Consider the following 23949-nt stretch of genomic DNA (forward strand, 5'->3'; position numbering starts at 1 on the left):
GCACTGTTTTTGTGCCATTCCTGATGCTATTGCTCCCCTATCCTGGGCGTTAAATCTGTGCCATTCCTGCTGCTGATGCCCCACCATCCCCACTGCTAAGGCTGTGTTGTTTCCCTGCCCTTGGCACTAATTCCATGCCATTCCTGGCACTGACACCCTGCCATCCCCACCAGGTGCGAAAGCAGCAGAAGGAACACACCAACCTCATGGCCGAATACCGCAACAAGCAGCAGCAGCACCAGCACCAGGCCTCAGCAGTGATGGCCCTGAGCCCCTCGCAGAGCCCTCGCCTCATGTCCAAGCTCCCAGGACAGCTCCTGTCAGCACACGGAGTGCAGCAGCCCGGGGGAGCCCTGGTGGGAGCACAGGGCCTGGGGCAGCAGCCAGGGCAGCCTGGGGGGCTGCGCCTGCCCCAGGGCGGCGTGTCCATGGCCGTGCAGCAGGGTCTGTCCTTCATGGGGCAGCAGCCTGTAGGGAATGCCCCCGGGCCTGGATCCTCTGGCGCGTTTTTCAGCGGGAACCCGGCGCTGCGCGGGCTGGCGGCCGACAGCCGGCTGATGCAGGAGCGGCAGCTGCAGAGGATGCAGCTGGCACAGAAACTGCAGCAGCAGAACATGCTGGGCCAGGTGTCACTGCAGCAGCAGGCAGGTGTGATGGGACAGGCGTCGGTGCAACAGCCGGGTGTGATGGGACAGGTGTCGCTGCAGCAGCCGGGCGTGATGGGACAGGCGGCCATGCAGCAGCAGGGCGTGATGGGACAAGCATCAATGCAGCAGCCGGGTGTGATGGGACAGGCAGCCATGCAGCAATCAGGTGTGATGGGACAGGCAGCCATGCAGCAATCAGGTGTGATGGGACAGACGTCGCTGCAGCCATCAGGTGTCATGGCACAAGCGTCGATGCAGCAGCAGGGCGTGATGGGTCAAAGCTCCATGCAGCAGCCAGGTGTGATGGGACAGGCGTCGCTGCAGCAGCCAGGTGTGATGGCACAGGCGTCCATGCAGCAGCCTGGTGTGATGGGACAGACATCGATGCAGCAACAGGGTGTGATGGCACAGGCGTCCATGCAACAGCCAGGTTTGATAGGACAGAGCTCGATGCAGCCACAGAGCATCATGGCACAGACGTCCATGCAGCAATCAGGTGTGATGGGACAAACTTCAATGCAACAGGCAGGCGTGCTGGCCCAGACCTCGCTGCAGCAGCCAGGCATGATGGGCCAGGCATCCATGCAGCAGCCAGGTGTGCTGGGCCAGGCCCCAGTGCAGCCAACAGCCGTGCCGGGCCAGCCTGGCCTGCTGGGCCAGCAGCAGCAGCAGCCCCCAGCCCCACAGCCCGGCGCAGGGGCTCAGCCCATGGTGCCGAAGCAGCCGGGGCTGTTGGGCAGCCAGCAGAGCCTCCTGGTGCAGCAGCTCTCACCCCAGCAGCAGCCAGGCGTGCTGGGCCATGGGCCAGGGCTGCAGCACCAGCCTGGCGTGCTGGGCCACCCCCCAGCCCAGCGCCAGGTCGTCCTGGCCCCCCACCAGCAGCGGGTGCTGGGCTCGCCCCAGCTGACCCCGCAGACTCCGGGGATGCTGAGCCACCGGCTCGTGCTATCCCAGCAGCTGGGGCAGTCTCGGGCACTGCTGGCTCCACAGCAGCAGCAGCAGCAGCAGCAGAACTCAGCAGCGGCTGCCCAGCCGGCTCTCCTGGGGCTGGGCCAGGGGCAGCCCTCCTCCATGCAGCACTTTCCGCAGCACGGGGCCGGGGGCCAGGCCCCCTCTGTGCTGCACCTGAGTCAGGGAATGCAGCTGGCCCCAGCGGTCCTGGCTGCCAAGGAGCAGCCCGCGGGCATGGACGGCAGCGCCCTGCACGCTGAGGGCGGTGAGAGCGGGGGGCAGCTGCACGGGGAGCAGCAGGGAGCCCTGAACCCCCCGGGGCTGGGGGAGCCCCAGGCCCCCAAGCATCAGGCTGAGCTAGGGCAGAGCCAGCAGCTCCTCTTGAGCTCCCCACAGCCGGGTGTTATGCGGGCAGCCCCCGGGCAGCCAGGTGCCCTGCTGGCCCCATCGCTGCAGAGCCCTGGGGCTGTCCACCCCGAGCTGTCCCAGCAGCACGAGGACACGGCTGAGGTGGCAGAGCAAGCCCTGGGCTGTGGGACAGGCCCAGCACAGGCCATGGTGCCGGCACCGCGGCCCCCAGAGCAGCCCGGCAAGGGGGTGGCAGGGGCCCTGCCAGGGCAGCCACAGCCGCCACGGCTCCAGAGCCCCGTTCAGCACAAAGTAGGGCCAGCGTCGGGCACTGCCACTCTCCCCCCAGGTCTCCTGGGGCAGGTGGCAGGGCCGGTGATGGGGCAGATCCGGGCACAGCTCCAGGGTGTCCTGGCCAAGAACCCGCAGCTGCGGCACCTGACGCCGCAGCAGCAGCAGCAGCTCCAGGCCCTCCTGGTGCAGCGGCACCAGCAGAGCCTGCTGCAGCAGAACCAGGCACTACGGACCCCCGGCCCCTTCCCCGGGCAGGCCCCGGATTACAGCTTGCAGGCTACCCGCCAGCCTCCTCGTCCCATGGGGTCCCTTTTCCAGCCCCGGGCAGATGCTCCAGCAGAGGCACAGAGCGGCTCTGCCAGCGAGGCGGGGCGGGCACTGCCAGGGCAGCCTCCCCAGCAGCCCCTGGCTGAGCTGGTTCAGGCAGCTCTGGCTGCCCGTGGCCCCCAGCCCGGTCTCATCCGCCTCCCCACGCCACCAGCCCCCTCACCCCTGGGCTGTGCCCCCCAGCACCTGGCCAGCCCTGAGCAGAGCCCCCAAGAGCCAAAGAAGACATCACCGGGGGTCCCGGCCTTGGCCCCCAGCCCTGCAGCACCCACGGAGCCAGGGCTGGCTCCCACGCCAAGCGGGGCCCTCCCTGACCCAGCACACGGCCCCTGGGACGCCGAGGCACCTGGGGCGGACCCAGCTGACCCTGCTGAGACCCGCATCAATGGGGCTGTGCCAGAGGGGGCTCCTGCAGCAGGTGAAGCCCCCCAGGTGTTGGTGAAGCAGGAGCCCAAGGAAGAGGCGGCGGCAGCGGCACAGTGTGAGGTGGATGGAGATGAGACAGCAAAACCAGAGGCCAATGGGGACCCTGGGGACAGCCAAGCCAACAGCCTGCTGGCCCAGGGTGGGCGCTCTGAGGCCGGGCACCTGCTGCTGCAGAAGTTGCTGCGGGCCAAGAACGTGCAGCTCTCAGCTCAGAGCCCAGGCGAGCTCAACGGGCACGTGGAGAACCGGAGCGCTGGGACAGAGCCACGGCCACAGTCGCTGCTGCTGGGCCGGGAGGTGAGCAGCAGAGGCTGGGCTGGGGGTCGGATGGGTGAGGGGCTGTGCTGGCACTGCTCATGCCCTCTTTTTCCTCCTCAGGACCCCTCCATTGCCAGGAAGCCAGCGCCCACCAAGCCTAAGCGGGTACAGAAAGGCAACGAGCGGATGCCGGCGTCCCGCAAGAAGCTGCGCAAGGATGAGGGGCTGCGTCCTGGCGAGGCCCTCATGAAGCAGCTGAAGCAGGTATGGCCATGTGTGACCGTGTTCACAGGGGTTCTTGGACTGGAGAAGAGATGAGGATCTGACTCCATGTTTTAGAAGGATTGGTTTATTATTTTATGATATATATTACATTAAAGCTATACTAAAAGAATAGAAGAAAAGGTTTCATCAGAAGGCTAGCTAAGAATAGAATAGCAAAGAATGATAACAAAAGTTTGTGGCTCAGGCTCTGTCTGAGGCAGCTGGGCTGTGATTGGCCATTAATCACAAACATTTAACATGGCCTAATCGCAGATCTACCTGTTGCATTCTACAGCAGCAGATAATCAACGTTTACATTTTGTCCTTGAGGCCTCTCAGCTTCTCAGGAGGAAAAATCCTAAGGAAATGATTTTTCATTAAAGATGTCTGTGACAGCTGTGGGCCAGGGTGTGGCAGAAGGCTTCCTTTGCCCTTCTCTCCCCCCTCACCACTTTGTCCCCAGGAGCTGTCGCTGCTGCCCCTGACTGAGCCAACCATCATGGCCAACTTCAGCCTCTTCGCGCCCTTTGGCAGCAGCCCCATCAACGGGAAGAGCCAGCTGAGGGGCGCCTTCGGCAGCGCTGTGCTGGACAGCGTCCCTGACTACTACTCCCAGCTGCTCACCAAGGTGAGAGGGGGGTTGTCCCCCTTTTCTGGGGGTCCTGGACCATCCTGCTGTTCTCACCCCACCGTCTCCCCCCAGAACAACCTCAGCAACCCACCCACGCCACCCTCCTCGCTGCCCCCCACACCCCCTCCCTCCGTGCAGCAGAAGATGGTGAACGGTGTCACGGCCCCTGAAGAGCTGGGGGAGCAGCCCAAGGACGCCGACCCAGCCCGTGAGCCCCACGGCCAGAAAGGTGAGCCTGGCTGGCACAGGGGTGGCACAGAATCCGTGCTGCTGCCCACCTGTCACTCCCCCTGGTGACACCCAGCTCTTCTCTGCAGATGCACCAGCTGTGGAGGTGAAGAGCCTGGACCTGCTGGCAGCGCTGCCCACCCCTCCACACAACCAGACCGAGGACGTCAGGTGAGAGACCTCACCACAAGTGCCATCAGCCCCTCCATGGGTGACACCAGGCCCTGTGGCCCCTGACACCTCCCTCCCCACAGGATGGAGAGCGACGACGAGAGCGACTCCCCCGACAGCATCGTCCCTGCTTCGTCCCCCGAGAGTGTCCTGGGCGAGGAGCTGCTCCGCTTCCCCCTGCTCAGCGAGGCCAAGCCAGAGCTGGAGGAGCGTGTGCTGTCCCCCATCATCCCCATCATCCCCCGGGCCAGCATCCCAGGTGGGGTGGGCTGCAGGGGTGTGTGGGTCAGGGCAGGAGGGGTCTGTGGTCCGTATGGACTGGGCAGGAGGGAGTTTGTGGGATGCGCAGCGCAAGGAGGGGGTTTGGAGAAGGGATATGGGTGGGGCAGGACAGAGTTCCTGGTCTAGGAGGGGATTAAGGGAGCTAGGGGAAGGGTCCTTGGGAAGTGTGGGATGTGAGGGAAAAGGATTTGCAGGGTGGTGGATTCCCTGAGGGATCTGGGGCAGCTCATGGGTGGCTGTTGGTCTGCACAGTTCTCACCTTGGCTCTGCTCCCCACGGCTCTGACCCCCCTCTCCCCACACCAGTGTTCCCCGACACAAAACCCTATGAGGTTGCAGAGCCCTTTGGGGCTCCTCCAGGCAAGGTGGGGGCAGCAGGCCCTGGAGCCCCATGGGAGAAGGGCAAGAGCAGCGAGGTGTCCGTCATGCTGACGGTGTCTGCAGCAGCTGCCAAGGTGAGTGAGGAGGGGATTGGGGGATTCACAGACCTTTGGGGTCCCACCAGTGACCTAACGCAGTGACACCTGTGTCACCCCGTACCCATCCTACCTTCCTCTCACCTAGAACCTCAATGGGGTGATGGTGGCCATGGCTGAGCTGCTGAGCATGAAGATCCCCAGCTCGTACGAGGTGCTGTTCCCCGATGGCCCTGTGCGAGCAGCTGTGGTGGAGGCCAAGAAAGTGGAGACTGATATGGCCGGTGAGTGTTCCCCTTGTGCCCACGGCCCCCCGTGTCCCCAGGCTGGGACCCCCATGATGGGCAGTCCATCCCTCTCGCAGGAATGCTCGGAGGGAAGGAGAAGGCTCTGGCTGGGAAGGTTCCGGACAGCAGCTCGGAGTGGCTGAAGCAGTTTGATGCCGTGCTGCCAGGGTACAGCCTCAAGGGCGAGCTGGACCTCCTGACGCTGCTCAGACAGGTCAGTGGCGTGCAGGGGTCCCCACAGAGCTGGGAGAGGGGTTTTGGGGGTACCCATGGGGCTGTGGCAGGCTACAGGAGCAGGGACTCTTTGGTAGAGGTGCATGGTGGTCCCTGTAGGTCACTCCATGATTGCCGGGAGTTTCCTGGGGCGCCAGGTGGCCATGAGCTGGTGCTCCCAGAAAGGAGTCCGGGAGGTCCTTGCAGTATTGGGGGCATGTGGGACACTGTAGGGTCTGGGACCCCTCCCTGCAGTGTTCAGAGAGGTTGGGAGTCTCCATCCCTGCAATGTTCAGGGAGGTTAGGAGTCTCCATGCCTACAATGTTCAGGGAGGTTGGGGGTCTCCATACCTCCAGTGTTCAGAGAGGTTGGGGGTCTCCATCCCTGCAATGTTCAGGGAGGTTGGGGGTCTCCATCCCTGCAATGTTCAGGGAGGTTGGGGGTCTCCATGCCTACAATGTTCAGGGAGGTTGGGGGTCTCCATCCCTGCAATGTTCAGGGAGGTTGGGGGTCTCCATCCCTGCAATGTTCAGGGAGGTTGGGGGTCTCCATCCCTGCAATGTTCAGGGAGGTTGGGGGTCTCCATCCCTGCAATGTTCAGGGAGGTTGAGGGTCTCCATCCCTGCAATGTTCAGGGAGGTTGAGGGTCTCCATCCCTGCAATGTTCAGGGAGGTTAGGGGTCTCCATGCCTACAATGCTCAGGGAGGTTGGGGGTCTCCATCCCTGCAATGTTCAGGGAGGTTGGGGGTCTCCATCCCTGCAACTCTCTGACCCATGCTCCCCCTCTCCACATCACAGGAGAGCCCTGCTCCTGAGAAGACCCTTCACCACTGCTACGTCAACAATGTCTCCAACCTGGACGTGCGGCAGCTCTCTGTCCTGCCCCAGGAACCCTCGCCCCCGCTGTCCCCCTCTGTCCCCTCCCCATCCAGCCCCGCTGAGCCCACCAGGGTCCCCGACCCCGAGGCGTCCCACGAGGCAGCCCCAGCCCCGTTGTCACCACTGCCACCGGCCCCCTCGCCAGCCCCCCAGGAGGAAGGGGCCACGGCCGTCCACTCCCCTCCCCGTTTCAAGCCGCGCTCGCGGCCTCTGGAGGACGGGGACGAGGCGAGGCCGCGGCTGAAGAAGTGGAAGGGGGTGCGCTGGAAACGGCTGCGCTTCCTCGTCACCATCCAGAAAGGGGGAGCCAAGCGCGACGGGGACAAGGAGATCGCCGAGTTCATCGACAAGCTGGGCACCACGCTGCGCCCCGAGAAGGTGCCGCAGGACATGCGCAAGTGCTGCTTCTGTCACGAGGAGGGCGACGGCGCCACGGACGGGCCGGCCCGCCTGCTCAACCTTGACCTCGACCTCTGGGTCCACCTGAACTGCGCCCTGTGGTCCACGGAGGTGTACGAGACTCAGGGAGGGGCCCTGATCAACGTGGAGGTGGCTCTGCACCGCGGGCTGCTCACCAAGTGCTCCCTGTGCCAGAAAACCGGCGCCACCAACAGCTGCAACCGCATCCGCTGCCCCAGCGTGTACCACTTCGCCTGCGCCATCCGCGCCAAGTGCATGTTCTTCAAGGACAAGACCATGCTGTGTCCCCTGCACAAGCTGAAGGGGCCCTGCGAGCAGGAGCTCAGCAGCTTCACCGTGTTCCGCCGCGTCTACATCGAGCGGGACGAGGTGAAGCAGATCGCCAGCATCATCCAGCGCGGCGAGCGGCTCCACATGTTCCGCGTGGGCGGCTTGGTCTTCCACGCCATCGGGCAGCTGCTGCCCCACCAGATGGCCGATTTCCACAGCGTCACGGCGCTCTACCCCGTGGGCTACGAGGCCACGCGCATCTACTGGAGCCTGCGGACCAACAACCGCCGCTGCTGCTACCGCTGCACCATCTGCGAGAACAACGGGCGCCCCGAGTTCGTCGTGCAGGTCATCGAGCAGGGCTTGGAGGATCTTGTCTTCTCTGACTCCTCGCCACAAGGTAAGGAGTTGGGATGTGCCAGTGTCCAACCTTTGTGCCGGTGACTGAGCTGCACCAGAGGATGGGGTGGTGGGAAATGGCTTGAGGTGCCCGTATTCAACCTGTGGCACTCTGTGCTTTGCTCTGGTGACAGCGTGGTGATTGGTCACTCGATGATCTTGGAGATCTTTTCCAGCCTCATTGATTCTGTGGTTCTCCCTTCCCTGAGTGCTTTGCTCTGGTGGTGATTGGTCACTTGGACTCGATGATCTTGGAGATCTTTCCCAGCCTCATTAATTTTGTGGTTCCCCCTTCCCTGAGTGCTTTGCTCTGGTGACAGTGTGGTGATTGGTCACTTGGACTCAATGATTTGGAGATCTTTTCCAGCTTAATTAATTCTGTGGTTCTCCATTCCCTGAGTACTTTGCTCTGGTGATAATGTGGTGATTGGTCACTTGGACTCGATGATCTTGGAGATCTTTTCCAGCCTCATTAATTCTGTGGTTCCCCCTTCCCTGAGTACTTTGCTCTGGTGACAATGTGGTGATTGGTCACTTGGACTCAATGATTTGGAGATCTTTTCCAGCTTAATTAATTCTGTGGTTCTCCCTTCCCTGAGTGCTCTGCTCTGGTGATGAGGTGGTGATTGGTCACTCGATGATCTTGGAGATCTTTTCCAGCCTCATTAATTCTGTGGTTCTCCCTTCCCTGAGTGCTTTGCTCTGGTGGTGATTGGTCACTCGATGATCTTGGAGATCTTTCCCAGCCTCATTAGTTCTGTGGTTCCCCCTTCCCTGAGTGCTTTGCTCTGGTGGTGATTGGTCACTTGGACTCGATGATCTTGGAGATCTTCTCCAGCCTCATTAATTCTGTGGCTCTCCCTTCCCTTGGCAGCTGTGTGGAACCGGATCATCGAGCCAGTGGCGATGATGAGGAAGGAGGCCGACATGCTGCGACTCTTCCCCGAGTACCTGAAGGGCGAGGAGCTCTTCGGCCTCACGGTGCACGCGGTGCTGCGCATCGCCGAGTCGGTGGGTCCCGGGGCGGGCGTGGAGCTCTCTCCTCCACACTGGGGGTCCATCCTGCTGCTGCCTCTTGACCCCTTCTCCATGTCCCCCTCTGCAGCTGCCGGGTGTGGAGAGCTGCCAGAATTACCTGTTCCGCTATGGGCGCCATCCTTTGATGGAGCTGCCCTTGATGATCAATCCCACCGGCTGCGCCCGCTCCGAGCCCAAGATCCTCACCCACTACAAGCGGTAAGTGAGGCTGGAATTCACTGGGAGAGCTGGGATCCACCAGGAAAGCTGGGAACCACCAACAGAGCTGGGATCTCTCATCTCTAACCCTTCTCATGCCCCTCTCCTCAAAGGCCCCACACCCTGAACAGCACAAGCATGTCCAAGGCCTACCAGAGCACGTTCACGGGCGAGACCAACACGCCCTACAGCAAACAGTTTGTGCACTCCAAGTCCTCCCAGTACCGGCGCCTGAAGACGGAGTGGAAGAACAACGTGTACCTGGCGCGGTCCCGCATCCAGGGGCTGGGGCTCTACGCGGCCAAGGACATCGAGAAGCACACGATGGTCATCGAGTACATCGGCACCATCATCCGCAACGAGGTGGCCAACAGGCGGGAGAAGATCTATGAGGAGCAGGTGGGGCTGTGCTGGGGGCTTGGGTGAGATGTGGAGTGACTTGGGTGGGACTTTGTGGGCTCTGGTGGAACATGGGAGGAGTCAGATGGGATGTTGGGGGCTTGGGTGGGATGAGAATGGACTTGGGTGGGACATTGTGCCCTCTGGTGGAACATGGAGGGACTTTGAGAAGGACATGGGAGGAGTTAGATGGGTGGTTGGGGGCTCAGGGGGGATGTGGGTGGAGGTGGGTGGGATGTTGGAGGCTCTGGTGGAACATGGAGGGACTCTGAGGACATGGGAGGAGTCAGATGGGATGTGAGAGGACTTGGGTGAGATGTGGGCTCTGGTGGAACATGGAGAAGGACATGTGAGGAGTCAAATGGGATGTTGGGGCTCAGGTGGGATGAGAGTGAATTTGGGGGGGATGTTGAAGGCTCTGGCAGGACATGTGGCCACTCAGGACATGGAGGGACTTGAGAGGGTTATCAAGGGTTCTGGTAGGGTCTGAGGTGAGATTTTGGGAGCTCTGGTAGGACATGGAGCGACTCGGGGGGGATGTGGAGAACTCATATGGAATTTGAGGGTCTCCAGTGGAACACGGGATGGTGGAAATCAACTCAGGTGGGATGTGGGGACCTCAGTGCACCCCTGAACCCCCTCTTCTCCTCCACGGCAGAACCGCGGCATTTACATGTTCCGCATCAACAACGAGCACGTCATTGACGCCACGCTGACGGGGGGCCCGGCCAGGTGAGCACAGGGGGGGCTTTGGGGTGCTGGGATACCCCCAGAGGGAGCCACGACGTCCGTCTGTCCTGCCCCTGGCTTGGTGCTGACCACGATCATCCCCCAGGTACATCAACCACTCGTGTGCCCCGAACTGCGTGGCCGAAGTCGTGACCTTCGACAAGGAGGACAAGATCATCATCATCTCCAGCCGGCGCATCCCCAAGGGGGAGGAGGTCAGTGAGGGGCTCAGGGGGTCCCGGGGGACTGTGATGGTGTTCACAGGGGTGCTTGGATGAGGGAAGAGATGAGGATCTGACTCCATGTTTCAGAAGGCTTGATTTTTATTATTTATTATTTTATCATATATATTACATTAGAACTATACTAAAAGAATAGTATATTATTTTATCATATATATTTCATTAGAACTATACTAAAAGAATAGTATATTATTTTATCATATATATTTCATTAGAACTATACTAAAAGAATAGGATATTATTTTATCATATATATTACATTAGAACTATACTAAAAGAATAGTATGTTATTTTATTATATATATTTCATTAGAACTATACTAAAAGAATAGGATATTATTTTATCATATATATTGCATTAGAACTATACTAAAAGAATAGTATATTATTTTATCATATATATTTCATTAGAACTATACTAAAAGAATAGTATATTATTTTATCATATATATTTCATTAGAACTATACTAAAAGAATAGTATATTATTTTATCATATATATTACATTAGAACTATACTAAAAGAATAGGATATTATTTTATCATATATAATATTACATTAGAACTATACTAAAAGAATAGTATATTATTTTATCATGTATATTACATTAGAACTATACTAAAAGAATAGTATATTATTTTATCATATATATTACATTAGAACTATACTAAAAGATTTATTATTTTTTTTATCATATATATTACATTAAAACTATACTAAAAGAATAGAAGAAAGGGTTTCATCCGAAGGCTGCCTAAGAATAAAAAAGCAAAGAGTGATAACAAAGGTTTGTGGCTCGGCTCTCTGTCCGAGCCAGCTCACTGTGATTGGCCATTAATTAAAAACAACCAACGGTGGGCCAATCACAGATCCACCTGTTGCATTCCACAGCAGATAATCGATGTTTACAGAATCACAGAATTTCTAGGTTGGAAGAGACCTTTAAGATCATCGAATCAAACCCATGTTCTAACACCTCAGCTAGATCATGGCATCAAGTGCCACATCCAGTCTTTTTTAAACACATCGAGGGATGGTGACTCCACCACCTCCCTGGGTAGATGATTCCAGTATTTCATCACTCTTTCTGCGAAGAACTTCCTCCCTTAATTCTAGCCCGTATCTCCCTTGTGCAGCTTGAGACTGTGTCCTCTTGTTCTGTCTGTCGTTTACATTTTGTTCCTGAGGCTTCTCAGCTTCTCAGGAGGAAAAAATCTTAAAGAAAAGATTTTTTTCATGAAAGATATCTGCCTCAGGGGACCCAGGGAGGGGGGCTGGACGTGGCAGGGCTGAGCTCTGTGCTTTGGCTGACTCCCCTCTCCTTCCCAGCTCACCTACGACTACCAGTTCGACTTCGAGGACGATCAGCACAAGATCCCCTGCCACTGTGGAGCTTGGAATTGCAGGAAGTGGATGAACTAACTGGGAAAAAAGGGGGCTGGGGGCTGCCACCCCCGCCCCAGAGACCTGGCCGAGCCCCCCAGGGCTGCAGGAGGTGCCAGGGGCGGCCGGGCACGGAGGGAGAGCGGCGGCTGCAGCGCTGCCGGCCCTGCCCGAGCGGGACGGACGGACAGACAGATGAACTGGCAACTCAGGGTTTTCTTTGCTTCGTCCTGCGAGGAGGAAATAAAGGAGTGGGGGGGCTCAGAAACGCCCCCTTCACCACCACCCCCTGCCTGCCTCCCTCACGGGAGAGCCACGGATGGGGAAACAGCGCCGGGCCCAGCGTGGCCGGAGCGATTGTGCGGAGCCGGTCTGGATATAACGATTATTTTATTTTATTTTATTTTATTGGTTTTTCCTTTTTTTTTTTTTTTTGGTCCTTTTTTTTTTTTTTTTTTTTTTTAGAAACTAATAATATTTGCTCGCTAATTACCAAGGTAACACAGACTCCTTGAGCTCGACAATCCGGGCTCTGCCCTGCCCAGCGTGGTGGCGGCCAGAGCTCGCTTTCGGTTCCTTTTTGATCTCTTTTTTTTTTTTTTTGTTTTGTTTTGTTTTGTTTTCGTTTGTGCGTGTGGACGAGAACCCCGGAGCGGCGGCGGGATGCAGCCAAGACCCCGACAGACACAAGGAGCTTCTGCACCCAAACCTACCTCATTTTAAGTGTTAGATTTGTTTCTTTTTATTTGTTGTTGTTTTTAAATGTGAGCCCCCCCCTCTCCATCCCAACCTGCCTCCCAAAGTTTTGGGGGGGTGGGGTCTTTCCCTCTCCCTCAGAGGATGTGGCTTCCTCATGTCCCCCTCCTCCAGGACACCTTGAAGGGGGGACACGGGGACACCCCCTCCTTGTCCCCCCCCCTTAAGGAGGTCCCAGCCGTGTGACGTGCCAAGGTGTGAGGTGGGGATGGGGAGAGGGTGAGGGGGGGGTCAAACCCACTCCCCCAGCTCTGGTGGGGGGGCTGGAGGGGCTGGGTGGGGACCCCTCCTCCCCACACTTGGCTGGGAGGGGTTGGATGGAGCCCCCCCCCCCCCTCTTGCTCACCCTTGGCCCTCCCAGCTGGGGCTGCACTGGGGAGGGGGGGGGAAGGTTATTTATCTATTTATACCTTATATTGTATATACTAGACGGGGCTGGGAGGGGGGGGCTCTTTGTGCTCTGCTGGGCTGAGATTTGGGGTGCAGGGGCAAAAAAAAAAAGAAAAAAAAAAATTAAAAAAGGTGTGGGGAGGGTTTTTTTTTAAAAACCCAATCTCCGAGGTGTGAGGGTGGGGATGGAGGGGTGGGGGTCTCTCTCTCTGGAACCTCCTGCCAGGCAGGGGAGAGTGAAGCAGCGAGTGGGCATTAACACCCCCGACCCCCCCCCCCCCTCAACCCCACCCACCACCCCGGGGGTCTCTGCCCGCCCCCTCCCCACTCCCGGGGGGCGCCGGGATCTCTTAACGCACAAACACGGCGCGGGGAAGGAAGGGGAGGGACCCCCCCCCCTGCTCCTCCTGCAAAATGGGGAGGGGGCGTCGGGTCTGATGAATGGGGGTGGTGCCCCCCTCTCCCCCCCACCCCCCACCCCCGGTGCAGTGTTGGGGGGGGGGGGGGGGCCGGGGCCCGATTTTGAAAAGCTGCTTCCGCAAACTCGTCAAAGCTGCAAAAAAAAAAAAAAAAAAAATCTAAAAAAAAAAAAAAAATCTGAAACAAAAAAAAAAAAAGTTTAAGGTAAAAATCTTTAAAAAAGAGAAAATTTTAAAAAAGTAAAAAAAAAAAATACAAAAAAAAAAATACCAGAGGAAAAGCGCGAGTGTGGGGGGGATGAGAAAGTTTTAACAGAAAAATATACGAGAAATTTAACTTTCAGAGCTGTACATAGGCCGGGGCGTGTAGAAATCCCGTTTTTACCAATACCGGAACCACTGGATGTTATTTTAAATAAAGCGCGTGAGAAGCCGAGGCCGCCTGATCCCTCGGGGGGGGGGGGTCTGGGAGGGGACAGCGGTGGCACCGGGGTCCATCGAGGGCAGCTCGGTGCTGCTCGGTCCTTGCTGTCCCCACGTGTCTGTCCCCAGAATCAGAGACCTTGCCCTGAGTCACACCGAGCTGTGTCCCCACCCTTGGGGACCCTCGTGTGTGTCCCCACCCCCGTCCTGTCCCGGGGACCCCATGTCCGTGTGTCCCCACCCTTGGGGACCCCATGTCCGTGTGTCCTGGAGACCCTATGTCTGTGTGTCCCACCGCCCCGGGCCATGCCCGGTGTGTCCCGCCGTGTCCCCGAACCCCCGGGGGTCCCCAGAGGTGTGACCCGAATTCCCCCCAAAACCATCCCCGCGACCCGGCGGCCGGGAGCCAGTGGGCGGCACCGGGACCAGGAACGGGGCGGGAGTGGTACCGGGAACCGGGCAGAACCGGCAACCGAGCGGATCCGGGAATGGCAACGGGGCGGGAACAGGAACGGGGCCCGAGTGGTTCAGGGAACGGCGGTAGCGGGGCACGAACCGAGCGGAAATTGGGGCAGGAACCGGGCGGAAGCGGGACAAGGACCGTGACAGGAACCGGGCGGAAGCGGGGCACGAACCGTGACAGGAACCGGGCGGAAGCGGGACCGGGAACCGGACGGAAGCGGGGCACGAACCGGACGGAAGTGGGACCGGGGACCGGACGGAAGCGGGGCAGGAACCGGGCGGAAGCGGGACAGGGACCGGGCGGAAGCGGGGCACGAACCGTGACAGGAACCGGGCGGAAGCGGGACCGGGAACCGGACGGAAGCGGGCCCGGGGACCGGGCGAGCGCGGGGCCGGAGCCGGGCGGCAGCGGCGCCTCGGGACCGAGCGGGACCCATGGAGGTTGTGAGGGGGACAGCGGGGCTGGGGGGGACACCGGGGTCGGGCACCGGGACCGCGGCCACCCTGACCGACCCCGCCTGTCCGCAGGATCCCGGCCCCGAGCCTGACCCCGGCCCCGGCCCGGGCCCGGCCGCCGAGAGCCCGGCGGAGCTGGAAGGTGAAACCGGGGGAGCTCCCGGCACCGGAGGGGACGCGGTGATTTGGGTGTCCCGGGGGCCGTTCCTGTCCGGGGGTCTGGGGGAGCCATGAGCTGGGGGTCCGGGATTGGGACACCGGGGATATCCCGGAGTTTGGGGTGTCCCGGAGCTGGGGGTCCGGCATTTGGGGTTCTCCGTGACTGGGGGTGTCCCAGAGCTGGGGGTCCGGGATTGGGACACCGGGAATATCCCGGAGTTTGGGGTGTCCCGGAGCTGGGTGTCCGGGATTTGGGGTGCTCCGTGACTGGGGGTATCCCGGTGTCGGGGATACCCCGGAGCCCTAAGCTGGGTATTGTAGGATTTGGGGTGCCCCATAACCGGGGATATCCCGGTGTCGGGGGTACCCCGGAGCCCTAAGCTGGGTATTGTAGGATTTGGGGTGCCCCATAACCGGGGATATCCCGGATTTGGGGTGTCCCGGAGCCCTAAGCTGGGTATTGTAGGATTTGGGGTGCTCCATGACCGGGGATATCCCGGATTTGGGGTGTCCCGGAGTCCTGAGCTGGGTGTTGTGGGATTTGGGGTGCCCCATAACCGGGGATATCCCAGATTTGGGGTGTCCCGGAGTCCTGAGCTGGGTGTCCAGGATTTGGGGTGCCCCATGACCGGGGATATCCCGGATTTGGGGTGTCCCAGAGTCCTGAGCTGGGTGTCCAGGATTTGGGGTGCCCCATGACCGGGGATATCCCGGATTTGGGGTGTCCCGGAGCCCTGAGCTGGGTGTTGTGGGATTTGGGGTGCCCCATGACCGGGGATATCCCGGATTTCGGGGTGTCCCGGAGTCCTGAGCTGGGTGTCCCAGAAGTGGGAGTGAAACGGGATTTGGGGTATTCGAGGTTTTTGGGGTGTCCCGGGACTTGAGGTGTCAGAGGATTTTGGGGTACCCCGGAGCCCTGAGCTGGGTATTGTAGGATTTGGGGTGCCCCATAACCGGGGATATCCCGGATTTGGGGTGTCCCGGAGCCCTGAGCTGGGTGTTGTGGGTTTTGGGGTGCCCCATGACTGCAGTTAAGGGTGTCCTGGGATTGGGTGTCCGAAATTGGGAGTGAAATGAAACGGGGTTTGTGGCACTGGAGGGTTTGGGGTGTTCTGAGCTTTGGGATATCCTGGGTACTGGTGTGTCCCGAGATTTGGGGTGTCAGAGGATTTTGGGGTGTCCCGAGATTTGGGGTGTCAGAGGATTTTGAGGTGTCCCGGGTTTTGGGGTGCCCTGGGCTTTGGGGTGTCTGGGATTGGGGGTATCTGGGATTGGGGATGTGCCGGGTTTTGGGGTTCTCCAGGTTTTGGGGTGTCCCAGGATTGGGGATGCCACAGGATTTGGGGTGTCTGGGACTGGGGATGTCCCGGGTTTTGGAATTCTCCAGGTTTTGGGGTGTCTGGGATTGGGGTGCCCCGGGATTGGGGTGTCCCGGGTTTTGGGGTGCCCCGGGTTTTGGGGTGTCCCAGGATTTGGGGTGCCCTGGGTTTTGGGGTGTCTGGGATTGGGGTGCCCCTGGATTGGGGATGTCCCGGATTTTGGGGTGTCTGGGATTGGGGTGCCCCAGGTTTCGGGGTGCCCTGGGTTTCGGGGTGCCCTGGGTTTTGGGGTGTCTGGAACTGGGGGTGTCCCGAGATTTGGGATGTCCCGGGTTTGGGGGTTCTCCAGGTTTTGGGGTGCCCCAGGATATGGGGTGCCACAGGATTTGGGGTGTCTGGCACTGGTGGTGTCCCGGGTTTTGGAATTCTCCAGGTTTTGGGGTGTCTGGGATTGGGGTGCCCCTGGATTGGGGATGTCCCGGGTTTTGGGGTTCTCCAGGTTTTGGGGTGCCACAGGATTTGGGGTGTCTGGGATTGGGGTATCCCGGGTTTTGGGGTGCCCCGGGTTTTGGGGTGCCCTGGGTTTCGGGGTGCCCTGGGATTGGGGTGCCCTGGGTTTCGGGGTGCCCCCGGTTTCGGGGTGCCCTGGATTTTGGGGTGTCTGGAATTGGGGTGCCCCGGGTTTTGGGGTGTCTGGGATTGGGGTGCCCCGGGATTGGGGTGCCCCGGGTTTTGGGGTGTCTGGGTTTTGGGGTGCCATGGGTTTCGGGGTGTCCCGGGTTTCGGGGTGCCCTGGGTTTTGGGGTGCCCCAGTTTCGGGGTGTCTGGAATTGGGGTATCCCGGGTTTCGGGGTGTCTGGGATTGGGGTGCCCCGAGATTGGGGATGTCCCGGGTTTTGGGGTGCCCCGGTTTCGGGGTGTCTGGGATTGGCATGTCCCGGGTTTTGGGGTGTCTGGGATTGGCATGCCCCAGGTTTCGGGGTGCCCCGGTTTCGGGGTGTCTGGGCATTGGGGTGCCCCGGTTTCGGGGTGCCCCTGACGCTGCCCCCCCAGGGGACGCTCACCGCGGTGCCTACACCGCCTTCATGAGATCCCATCGCTGCTACGACCTCATCCCCACCAGCTCCAAACTCGTCGTCTTCGACACATCCCTGCAGGTGTGCCAGGGCCGGGGGGCACTTTTGGGGCCAAGGGGGCACTTTTGGGGCTGGGGGGGGGCACTTTTGGGGTTGTGAGGGCACCTTTGGGGTTGTGAGGGCACTTTTGAGGATGAGGGGGCACTTTTGGGGTTGTGAGGGCACTTTTGTGGTTGTGAGGGCACTTTTGGGGCTGTGAGGGCACTTTTGGGGTTGTGAGGGCACTTTTGGGGCTGTGAGGGCACTTTTGAGGATGAGGGGGCACTTTTGGGGTTGTGAGGGCACTTTTGGGGCTGTGAGGGCACTTTTGGGGCTGTGAGGGCACTTTTGAGGATGAGGGGGCACTTTTGGGGTTGTGAGGGCACTTTTGGGGTTTTGAGGGCACTTTTGGGGTTGTGAGGGCACCTTTGGGGTTGTGAGGGCACTTTTGTGGTTGTGAGGGCACTTTTGGGGCTGGGGGGGCACTTTTGGGGTTGTGAGGGGGCACTTTTTGGCCAAGGGGGCACTTTTGAGGACGAGGGGGCACCTTTGGGGTTGTGAGCACACTTTTGGGGCCAAGGGGGCACTTTTGAGGTCAGGGGGGCACTTTTGGGGCTGTGAGGGCACTTTTGGGGTCAGGGGGGCACTGTTGGGGTCAGGGGGGCACTTTTGGGGTCAGGGGGGCACTTTTGGGGCTGGGGGGGCACTTTTGGGGCTGTGAGGGCACTTTTGGGGCTGTGAGGGCACTTTTAGGGTTGTGAGGGCACTTTTGGGGTTGTGAGGGCACTTTTGGGGTCAGGGGGGCACTTTTGGGGTCGGGGGGGCACTTTTGGGGTTGTGAGGGCACTTTTGGGGATGAGAGGGCACTTTTGGGGCCAAGGGGGCACTTTTGGGGATGAGGGGGCACTTTTGGGGCTGTGAGGGCACTTTTGTGGTTGTGAGGGCACTTTTGGGGCCGAGGGGGCACTTTTGGGGTTGTGAGGGCACTTTTGGGGCCAAGGGGGCACTTTTGGGGCTCCCTGACCCCCGTGCCCGCAGGTGAAGAAAGCGTTCTTCGCGCTGGTCACCAACGGCGTGCGGGCGGCCCCGCTGTGGGACAGCAAGAAGCAAAGTTTTGTGGGTGAGCAAAAGGGTCTGGGGGGGATCTCTGATCCCTGGGGGATTTTGGGGGGCTGGCAGGACCCTCCTCACCCTGCGTGCCCCCCCCCAGGAATGCTGACCATCACCGACTTCATCAACATCCTGCACCGCTACTACAAATCCCCCATGGTGAGGGCTGGGCTCTGTGGGGAGGGGGGATGTGGGGTTGGGGTTTGGCTGTGCCATCTGAGCTTCCTCCTCCTCCTCATCCTCCTCCTCCTCCTCTGGGGTTGGGGTTTGGCTGTGCCATCTGAGCTTCCTCCTCCTCATCCTCCTCATCCTCCTCGTCCTCCTCCTCGTCCTCATCCTCCTCGTCCTCGTCCTGCTCCTCCTCGTCCTCCTCCTCCTCTTCCTCCTCCTCCTCCTCCTCCTCCTCCTCGTCCTCCTCGTCCTCCTCTTCCTCCTCCTCCTCGTCCTCGTCCTCGTCCTCGTCCTCCTCCTCGTCCTCCTCCTCCTCATCCTCCTCCTCCTCGTCCTCATCCTCGTCCTCGTCCTCCTCCTCCTCCTCTTCCTCCTCCTCCTCCTCCTCGTCCTCGTCCTCGTCCTCCTCCTCCTCGTCCTCCTCCTCCTCCTCCTCCTCATCCTCCTCTTCCTCCTCCTCGTCCTCCTCCTCGTCCTCGTCCTCCTCCTCCTCCTCCTCCTCCTCCTCCTCCTCCTCCTCCTCCTCCTCCTCCTCTTCCTCCTCCTCCTCCTCCTCCTCTGGGGTTGGGGTTTTGGCTGTGCCATCTGAGCTTCCTCCTCCTCCTCCTCCTCCTCCTCCTCCTCCTCATCCTCCTTGTCCTCGTCCTCCTCGTCCTCCTCCTCCTCTTCCTCCTCCTCCTCCTCTTCCTCTGGGGTTGGGGTTTTGGCTGTGCCATCTGAGCTTCCTCCTCCTCCCCCTCCTCCTCCTCCTCCTCACAGGTGCAGATCTACGAGCTGGAGGAACACAAAATAGAGACGTGGAGAGGTGAGAGAGAGGGTGGGCATCACTGCTGCCCTTCTTGGGGTGTGCCCAGCCCCCTCCATGCCCTCACCCACCCCTCTCCCCACAGAGGTTTATCTGCAAGACTCCTTCAAGCCGCTGGTGTGCATTTCCCCCAATGCCAGGTAGGCCCGGGGAGGGCACGGAGAGGGGCACAGCCGGTGTTGGCAGTGCCAGGGAAACCCCAAATGCCCCCTGCCTTGCCACCCCACAGCCTGTTTGACGCCGTCTCCTCCCTGATCCGCAACAAGATCCACCGGCTGCCCGTCATCGACCCCGGCTCGGGGAACACGCTCTACATCCTCACCCACAAACGCATCCTCAAGTTCCTCAAGCTCTTTGTGAGTCTGTGCCCCTTGGCGAGGGTGGCATCAGGCCAGCACCCTCGGTTTGGGGTGTGCCAGGGTCACACCGGGACGCCCAGCCTGGGCTGTGCCAGCTCCCTGTGCCAGGGCCACAATGGGACCCCCATGCTGGGCTGTGCCAGGTCCAGGTGCTACCCTGAGACTCCCAGTCCAGGCTGTACCAAGTGCCAGCCCAGGCTGTGCCAGCTCCCTGTGCCAGGGTCACACTGGGACCCCCAGCCTGGGCTGTGCCCGGTGCCCGTTCTGGCATTACCCAGGATGTTCACCCTGGGCTGTGCCAGGGGCTGTGCCAGGCTCGGGTGCTGCCCTGAGACCCCCAGTTCAGGTGGTACAAATTGCCAACCCAGGCTGTGCCAGGCCCAGGTGCTACACTGAAACTCCCAGTCCAGGCTGTACCAAGTGCCAGCCCAGGCTGTGCCAGCTCCCTGTGCCAGGGGCTGCTCTGAGACCCCCATCCTGGGCTGTGCCAGTCCCAGGTGCTGCCCTAAGACTCCCAGTCCAGGTGGTACAAAGTGCCAACCCAGGCTGTGCCAGGGGCTGCCCTGAGACCCCCATCCTGGGCTGTGCCAGGCCTAGATGCTACCCTGAGATTCCCGGGTGCCAGCCCAGGCTGTGCCAGCTCGCTGTGCCAGGGGCTGCCCTGATCCCCTCCATCTAAGCCATGCCAAAATGTGCCCCAGAACCTTTGGGGTTTCACTCTGAACCCCCCAACCTGGGCTGTGCCAGCTCCCTGCACACCAGGTACCACCAGCTGCGGGTGGGCACTGCCCTGGTACCTCACCAACCCCTCCCTGGAGATGCCACAACCCCCCACATGCTTTGCCCCCCGTTTTTTTTGTCCTTTCCCCATCAATCCTGAGCTCAGCCCTGTCCCCTCCCCTGTCCCCTCAGATCTCAGAGGTGCCCAAGCCCGAGTTCATGGCACGGAGCCTGGAGGAGCTGCAGATTGGCACCTACAGGAACATCGCCGTGGTTGGCACCAGCACTCCCATCTACGTTGCCCTGGGCATCTTCGTGCAGCACCGAGTGTCTGCCCTGCCCGTGGTGGATGAGTCAGGTGAGGGTGGCCTGTCCTGGCTCTGGATGTCCCCAAGTGTCCCCTCCTGGGCACCTCGGGCGTGGCTGAGCTGCTGCTCTTCCTCCTCCCCAGGGCGTGTGGTGGATATCTACTCCAAATTCGATGTGATTGTGAGTGCTGGAAAGTTCTGGAATGGGGGGAAAATCCTGGAATGGGGGAAAATCCTGGGTGTGAAAAACCTGGAATAGGGGAAAATCCTGGAATGGGGGGGAAATTGTGGAATGGAGGAAATCCTGGAATGGGGGAAAATCGTGGAATGGAGGAAATCCTGGAATGGGGGAAAATACTGGGGTGGGGGGAAATTGTGGAATGGAGGAAATCCTGGAATGGAGGAAATTCTGGGGTGTGGGGGAAAATCCTGGGTGTGAAAAACCTGGAATGAGGGAAATCCTGGGTTGGGGGGAAAATCCTGGAATGGGGGAAAATCCTGGGTTGGGGGGAAAATCGTGGAATGGAGGAAATTCTGGGGTGGGGGGAAAATCCTGGAATGGGGGGAAATCCTGGGTGTGAAAATCCTGGGCTGGGGGGAAATCCTGGGTGTGAAAAACCTGGAATGGAGGAAATCCTGGAATGGAGGAAATTCTGGGCTGGGGGAAATCCTGGAATGGGGGAAATCCTGGAATGGGGGGAAATCCTGGTGTGAAAAACCTGGAATGGGAGAGAATCCTGGAATGGGGAGAAATTCTGGGTTGGGGGGAAAATCCTGGAATGGGGGAAATCCTGGGCTGGGGGAAATGCTGGAATGGAGGAAATCCTGGAATGGAGGAAATCCTGGAATGGGGGAAAATCGTGGAATGGGGGAAATCCTGGAATGGGGGAAAATCGTGGAATGGGGGAAATCCTGGAATGGGGGAAAATTGTGGAATGGAGGAAATCCTGGAATGGGGGAAAATTGTGGAATGGGGGAAATCCTGGAATGGGGGAAAATCCTGGAATGGGGGGAAATTGTGGAATGGAGGAAATCCTGGAATGGGGGAAAATTGTGGAATGGAGGAAATCCTGGAATGGGGGAAAATTGTGGAATGGGGGAAATCCTGGAATGGGGGAAAATCGTGGAATGGAGGAAATCCTGGGTGTGAAAAACCTGGAATGGGAGAGATCCTGGAATGGGGAGAAATTCTGGGTTGGGGGGGGAAATCCTGGAATGGAGGAAATTCTGGGTTGGGGGAAAATCCTGGGTTGGGGATAAAATTCTGGGGTGGGGGGGGGAAATCCTGGGTGTGAAAATCCTGGAATGGGGGGAAATGCTGGAATGGGAGAGAATCCTGGAATGGGGAGAAATTCTGGGTTGAGGGGGGAAAATCCTGGGTAGGGGGAAAATACTGGAATGGGGGGAAATCCTGGAATGGGGAGAAATCCTGGGCTGGGGGGAAAATCCTGGGTTGGGGATAAAATTCTGGGGTGGGGGGAAAATCCTGGGTGTGAAAAACCTGGAATAGGGGAAAATCCTGGAATGGAGGAAATCCTGGGCTGGGGGAAATCCTGGAATGGGGGGAAATGCTGGAATGGGAGAGAATCCTGGAATGGGGAGAAATTCTGGGCTGGGGGAGGAAATCCTGGAATGGAGGAAATCCTGTGTTGGGGGAAAATCCTGGAATGGGGGAAATTCTGGAATGGGGGGCAAATCCTGGAATGGGGGAAAATACTGGGGTGGGGGAAAATCGTGGAATGGAGGAAATCCTGGGTGTGAAAAACCTGGAATGGGGGAAAATCCTGGAATGGGGGAAATCCTGGAATGGGGGAAAATCCTGGGTGTGAAAAACCTGGAATGGGGAGAAATTCTGGGTTGGGGGGGAAAATCCTGGGTAGGGGGAAATTCTGGAATGGGGGGGAAAATCCTGAGCTGGGGGAAATCCTGGAATGGGGGAAAGTCCTGGAATGGGGGAAAATCCTGGGTTGGGGAAGAAAATCCTGAGCTGAGGGGAAAGGGGGGAAAATCCTGGGCTGGAGGAGGCAATACTGGCATGGGGAGAAAAATTCTGGGCTGGATGGAAAATCCTGAGCTGGGGGGAAATTCTGGAATGGGGGGAAATTTTGGAATGGGGGAAAACCCTGGTCTAGGGGGTAAAACCCTGGTCTAGGGGGTAAAACCCTGGGCTGGATGGAAATGCTGGGCTGGGGAGAAAATTCTGGGCTGGGGGGTGGAAATCGTGGAACGAGGGGAAATCCTGGGTTTTGGGGGGGAACACAGTGGGATGTTGGGGGTCTCCTAATGTGTCCCCAACGTTTTGTCCCTGCCCCAGAACCTGGCAGCTGAGAAAACCTACAACAACCTGGACGTGACGGTGACGCGGGCGCTGCAGCACCGCTCCCACTACTTCGAGGGCGTCCTCAAGTGCTACAAGCACGAAACGCTGGAAACCATCATCAACCGCCTGGTGGAGGCTGAGGTAACAACCCCAGACTGCTGGGGGGGGTCTCTGGGGTGACACTGGGGGTCCCTGCACCCCCTCAGCCCCTCGCTGTGTCCCCCATTTCCCCAGGTCCACCGGCTGGTGGTGGTGGATGAGAGCGATGTGGTGAAAGGGATCGTCTCCCTCTCGGACATCCTGCAAGCCCTGGTGCTGCCCCAGGGACCTTGAGGCAGTTTTTGGGGTGGGAAGGGGGGGTTCAGTCCTCTCAATCCCCCCCAAAATCTCTTCTCCTGTATCACTGTGCCCCCCGCCCTGGGCTGGTGGGGACCCCCGGGGGATGCCCCCACTCACCAGCAGCACCCAGCAATAACCCCCAGCCCTGGGGCAGCCCCTGCTGCCTTTCCCTGGGTGGGGGGCACCCCAGAGCCCCCCCCCCATGCCGTGCCCTGCACCCCAAAGCCGTGTGGGGTGATGGGGGGCAGCCCTTGACCCCCCTTGGGGTCACCCTTAGCCATGCCAGGGCTGTTCTGTGTGCCCTCTGGTCCCTGTCACCCTGCACCCTCTCCCTGGGTTTGGTGACACCCACCCGGCCCAGGGACCCCCAAAAATCCCCGGGGGTCTCCCCCCAGGTCCCCTCCACCCTCTCCCTGGATTTGGTGACACCCACCCGGCCCAGGGACCCCCCCAAGCCCTCCGGGGGTCCCCCCCAAGGTTCCCCCACACCTGCCACCTTCTCCCTGGGTTTGGTGAGACCCAGGGACCCCCCAATGCCCCCCGGGGGTGTCCCCAAGGTGCCCCCACACCCGCCACCGCTTCGTGTGTGAGGACAAACCACGAATAAACACAGACCTG

The 23949-nt window shown here is 59.6% G+C and overlaps 2 protein-coding genes across 7 annotated transcripts in view; both read left to right on the plus strand.

The window, feature by feature from the left end:
• KMT2D (lysine methyltransferase 2D) overlaps nt 1–12476 on the plus strand; it is a 32134-nt gene extending 19658 nt beyond the window's left edge. For 3 of the 4 annotated variants that reach the window (XM_058042073.1, XM_058042074.1, XM_058042076.1), the window contains 16 exons: nt 174–3290; nt 3372–3515; nt 3979–4143; nt 4219–4375; nt 4464–4545; nt 4629–4804; nt 5133–5281; nt 5391–5526; nt 5607–5743; nt 6543–7713; nt 8587–8723; nt 8818–8948; nt 9062–9347; nt 10006–10079; nt 10183–10291; nt 11647–12476. In XM_058042073.1, coding sequence (XP_057898056.1) covers nt 174–3290; nt 3372–3515; nt 3979–4143; nt 4219–4375; nt 4464–4545; nt 4629–4804; nt 5133–5281; nt 5391–5526; nt 5607–5743; nt 6543–7713; nt 8587–8723; nt 8818–8948; nt 9062–9347; nt 10006–10079; nt 10183–10291; nt 11647–11739 — 6264 coding nt within the window. In that variant the 3' untranslated portion in view covers nt 11740–12476. The remainder of the gene's footprint in view (nt 1–173; nt 3291–3371; nt 3516–3978; nt 4144–4218; nt 4376–4463; nt 4546–4628; nt 4805–5132; nt 5282–5390; nt 5527–5606; nt 5744–6542; nt 7714–8586; nt 8724–8817; nt 8949–9061; nt 9348–10005; nt 10080–10182; nt 10292–11646) is intronic. The other variant, XM_058042077.1, reaches the window with a different exon arrangement.
• A 1958-nt stretch (nt 12477–14434) lies between these two features.
• On the plus strand, nt 14435–23943 carry PRKAG1 (protein kinase AMP-activated non-catalytic subunit gamma 1). Of its 3 annotated transcripts, none has more exons than XR_009115680.1 (12): nt 14435–14591; nt 14679–14748; nt 17138–17241; nt 18238–18468; nt 19240–19285; nt 19371–19425; nt 19515–19641; nt 20557–20722; nt 20816–20853; nt 22987–23133; nt 23227–23726; nt 23809–23943. XR_009115680.1 is itself a non-coding variant. In XM_058042162.1 (12 exons), the coding sequence occupies exons 1-12, from the start codon at nt 14586–14588 to the stop codon at nt 23323–23325; spliced, it is 999 nt and encodes a 332-aa protein (XP_057898145.1). In that variant the 5' UTR covers nt 14438–14585; the 3' UTR covers nt 23326–23943. The 3 variants fall into 3 exon arrangements, 2 of the variants coding, with proteins under 2 accessions (XP_057898144.1, XP_057898145.1); XM_058042162.1 differs by having other exon boundaries at nt 14438–14591; nt 18238–18319; nt 18410–18468; nt 23227–23943; XM_058042161.1 differs by having other exon boundaries at nt 23227–23943.
• The last annotated feature ends 6 nt before the right edge of the window (nt 23944–23949 follow it).

Source organism: Melospiza georgiana, chromosome 29, assembly GCF_028018845.1.
Source record: "Melospiza georgiana isolate bMelGeo1 chromosome 29, bMelGeo1.pri, whole genome shotgun sequence".
Classification (NCBI taxonomy): domain Eukaryota; kingdom Metazoa; phylum Chordata; class Aves; order Passeriformes; family Passerellidae; genus Melospiza; species Melospiza georgiana.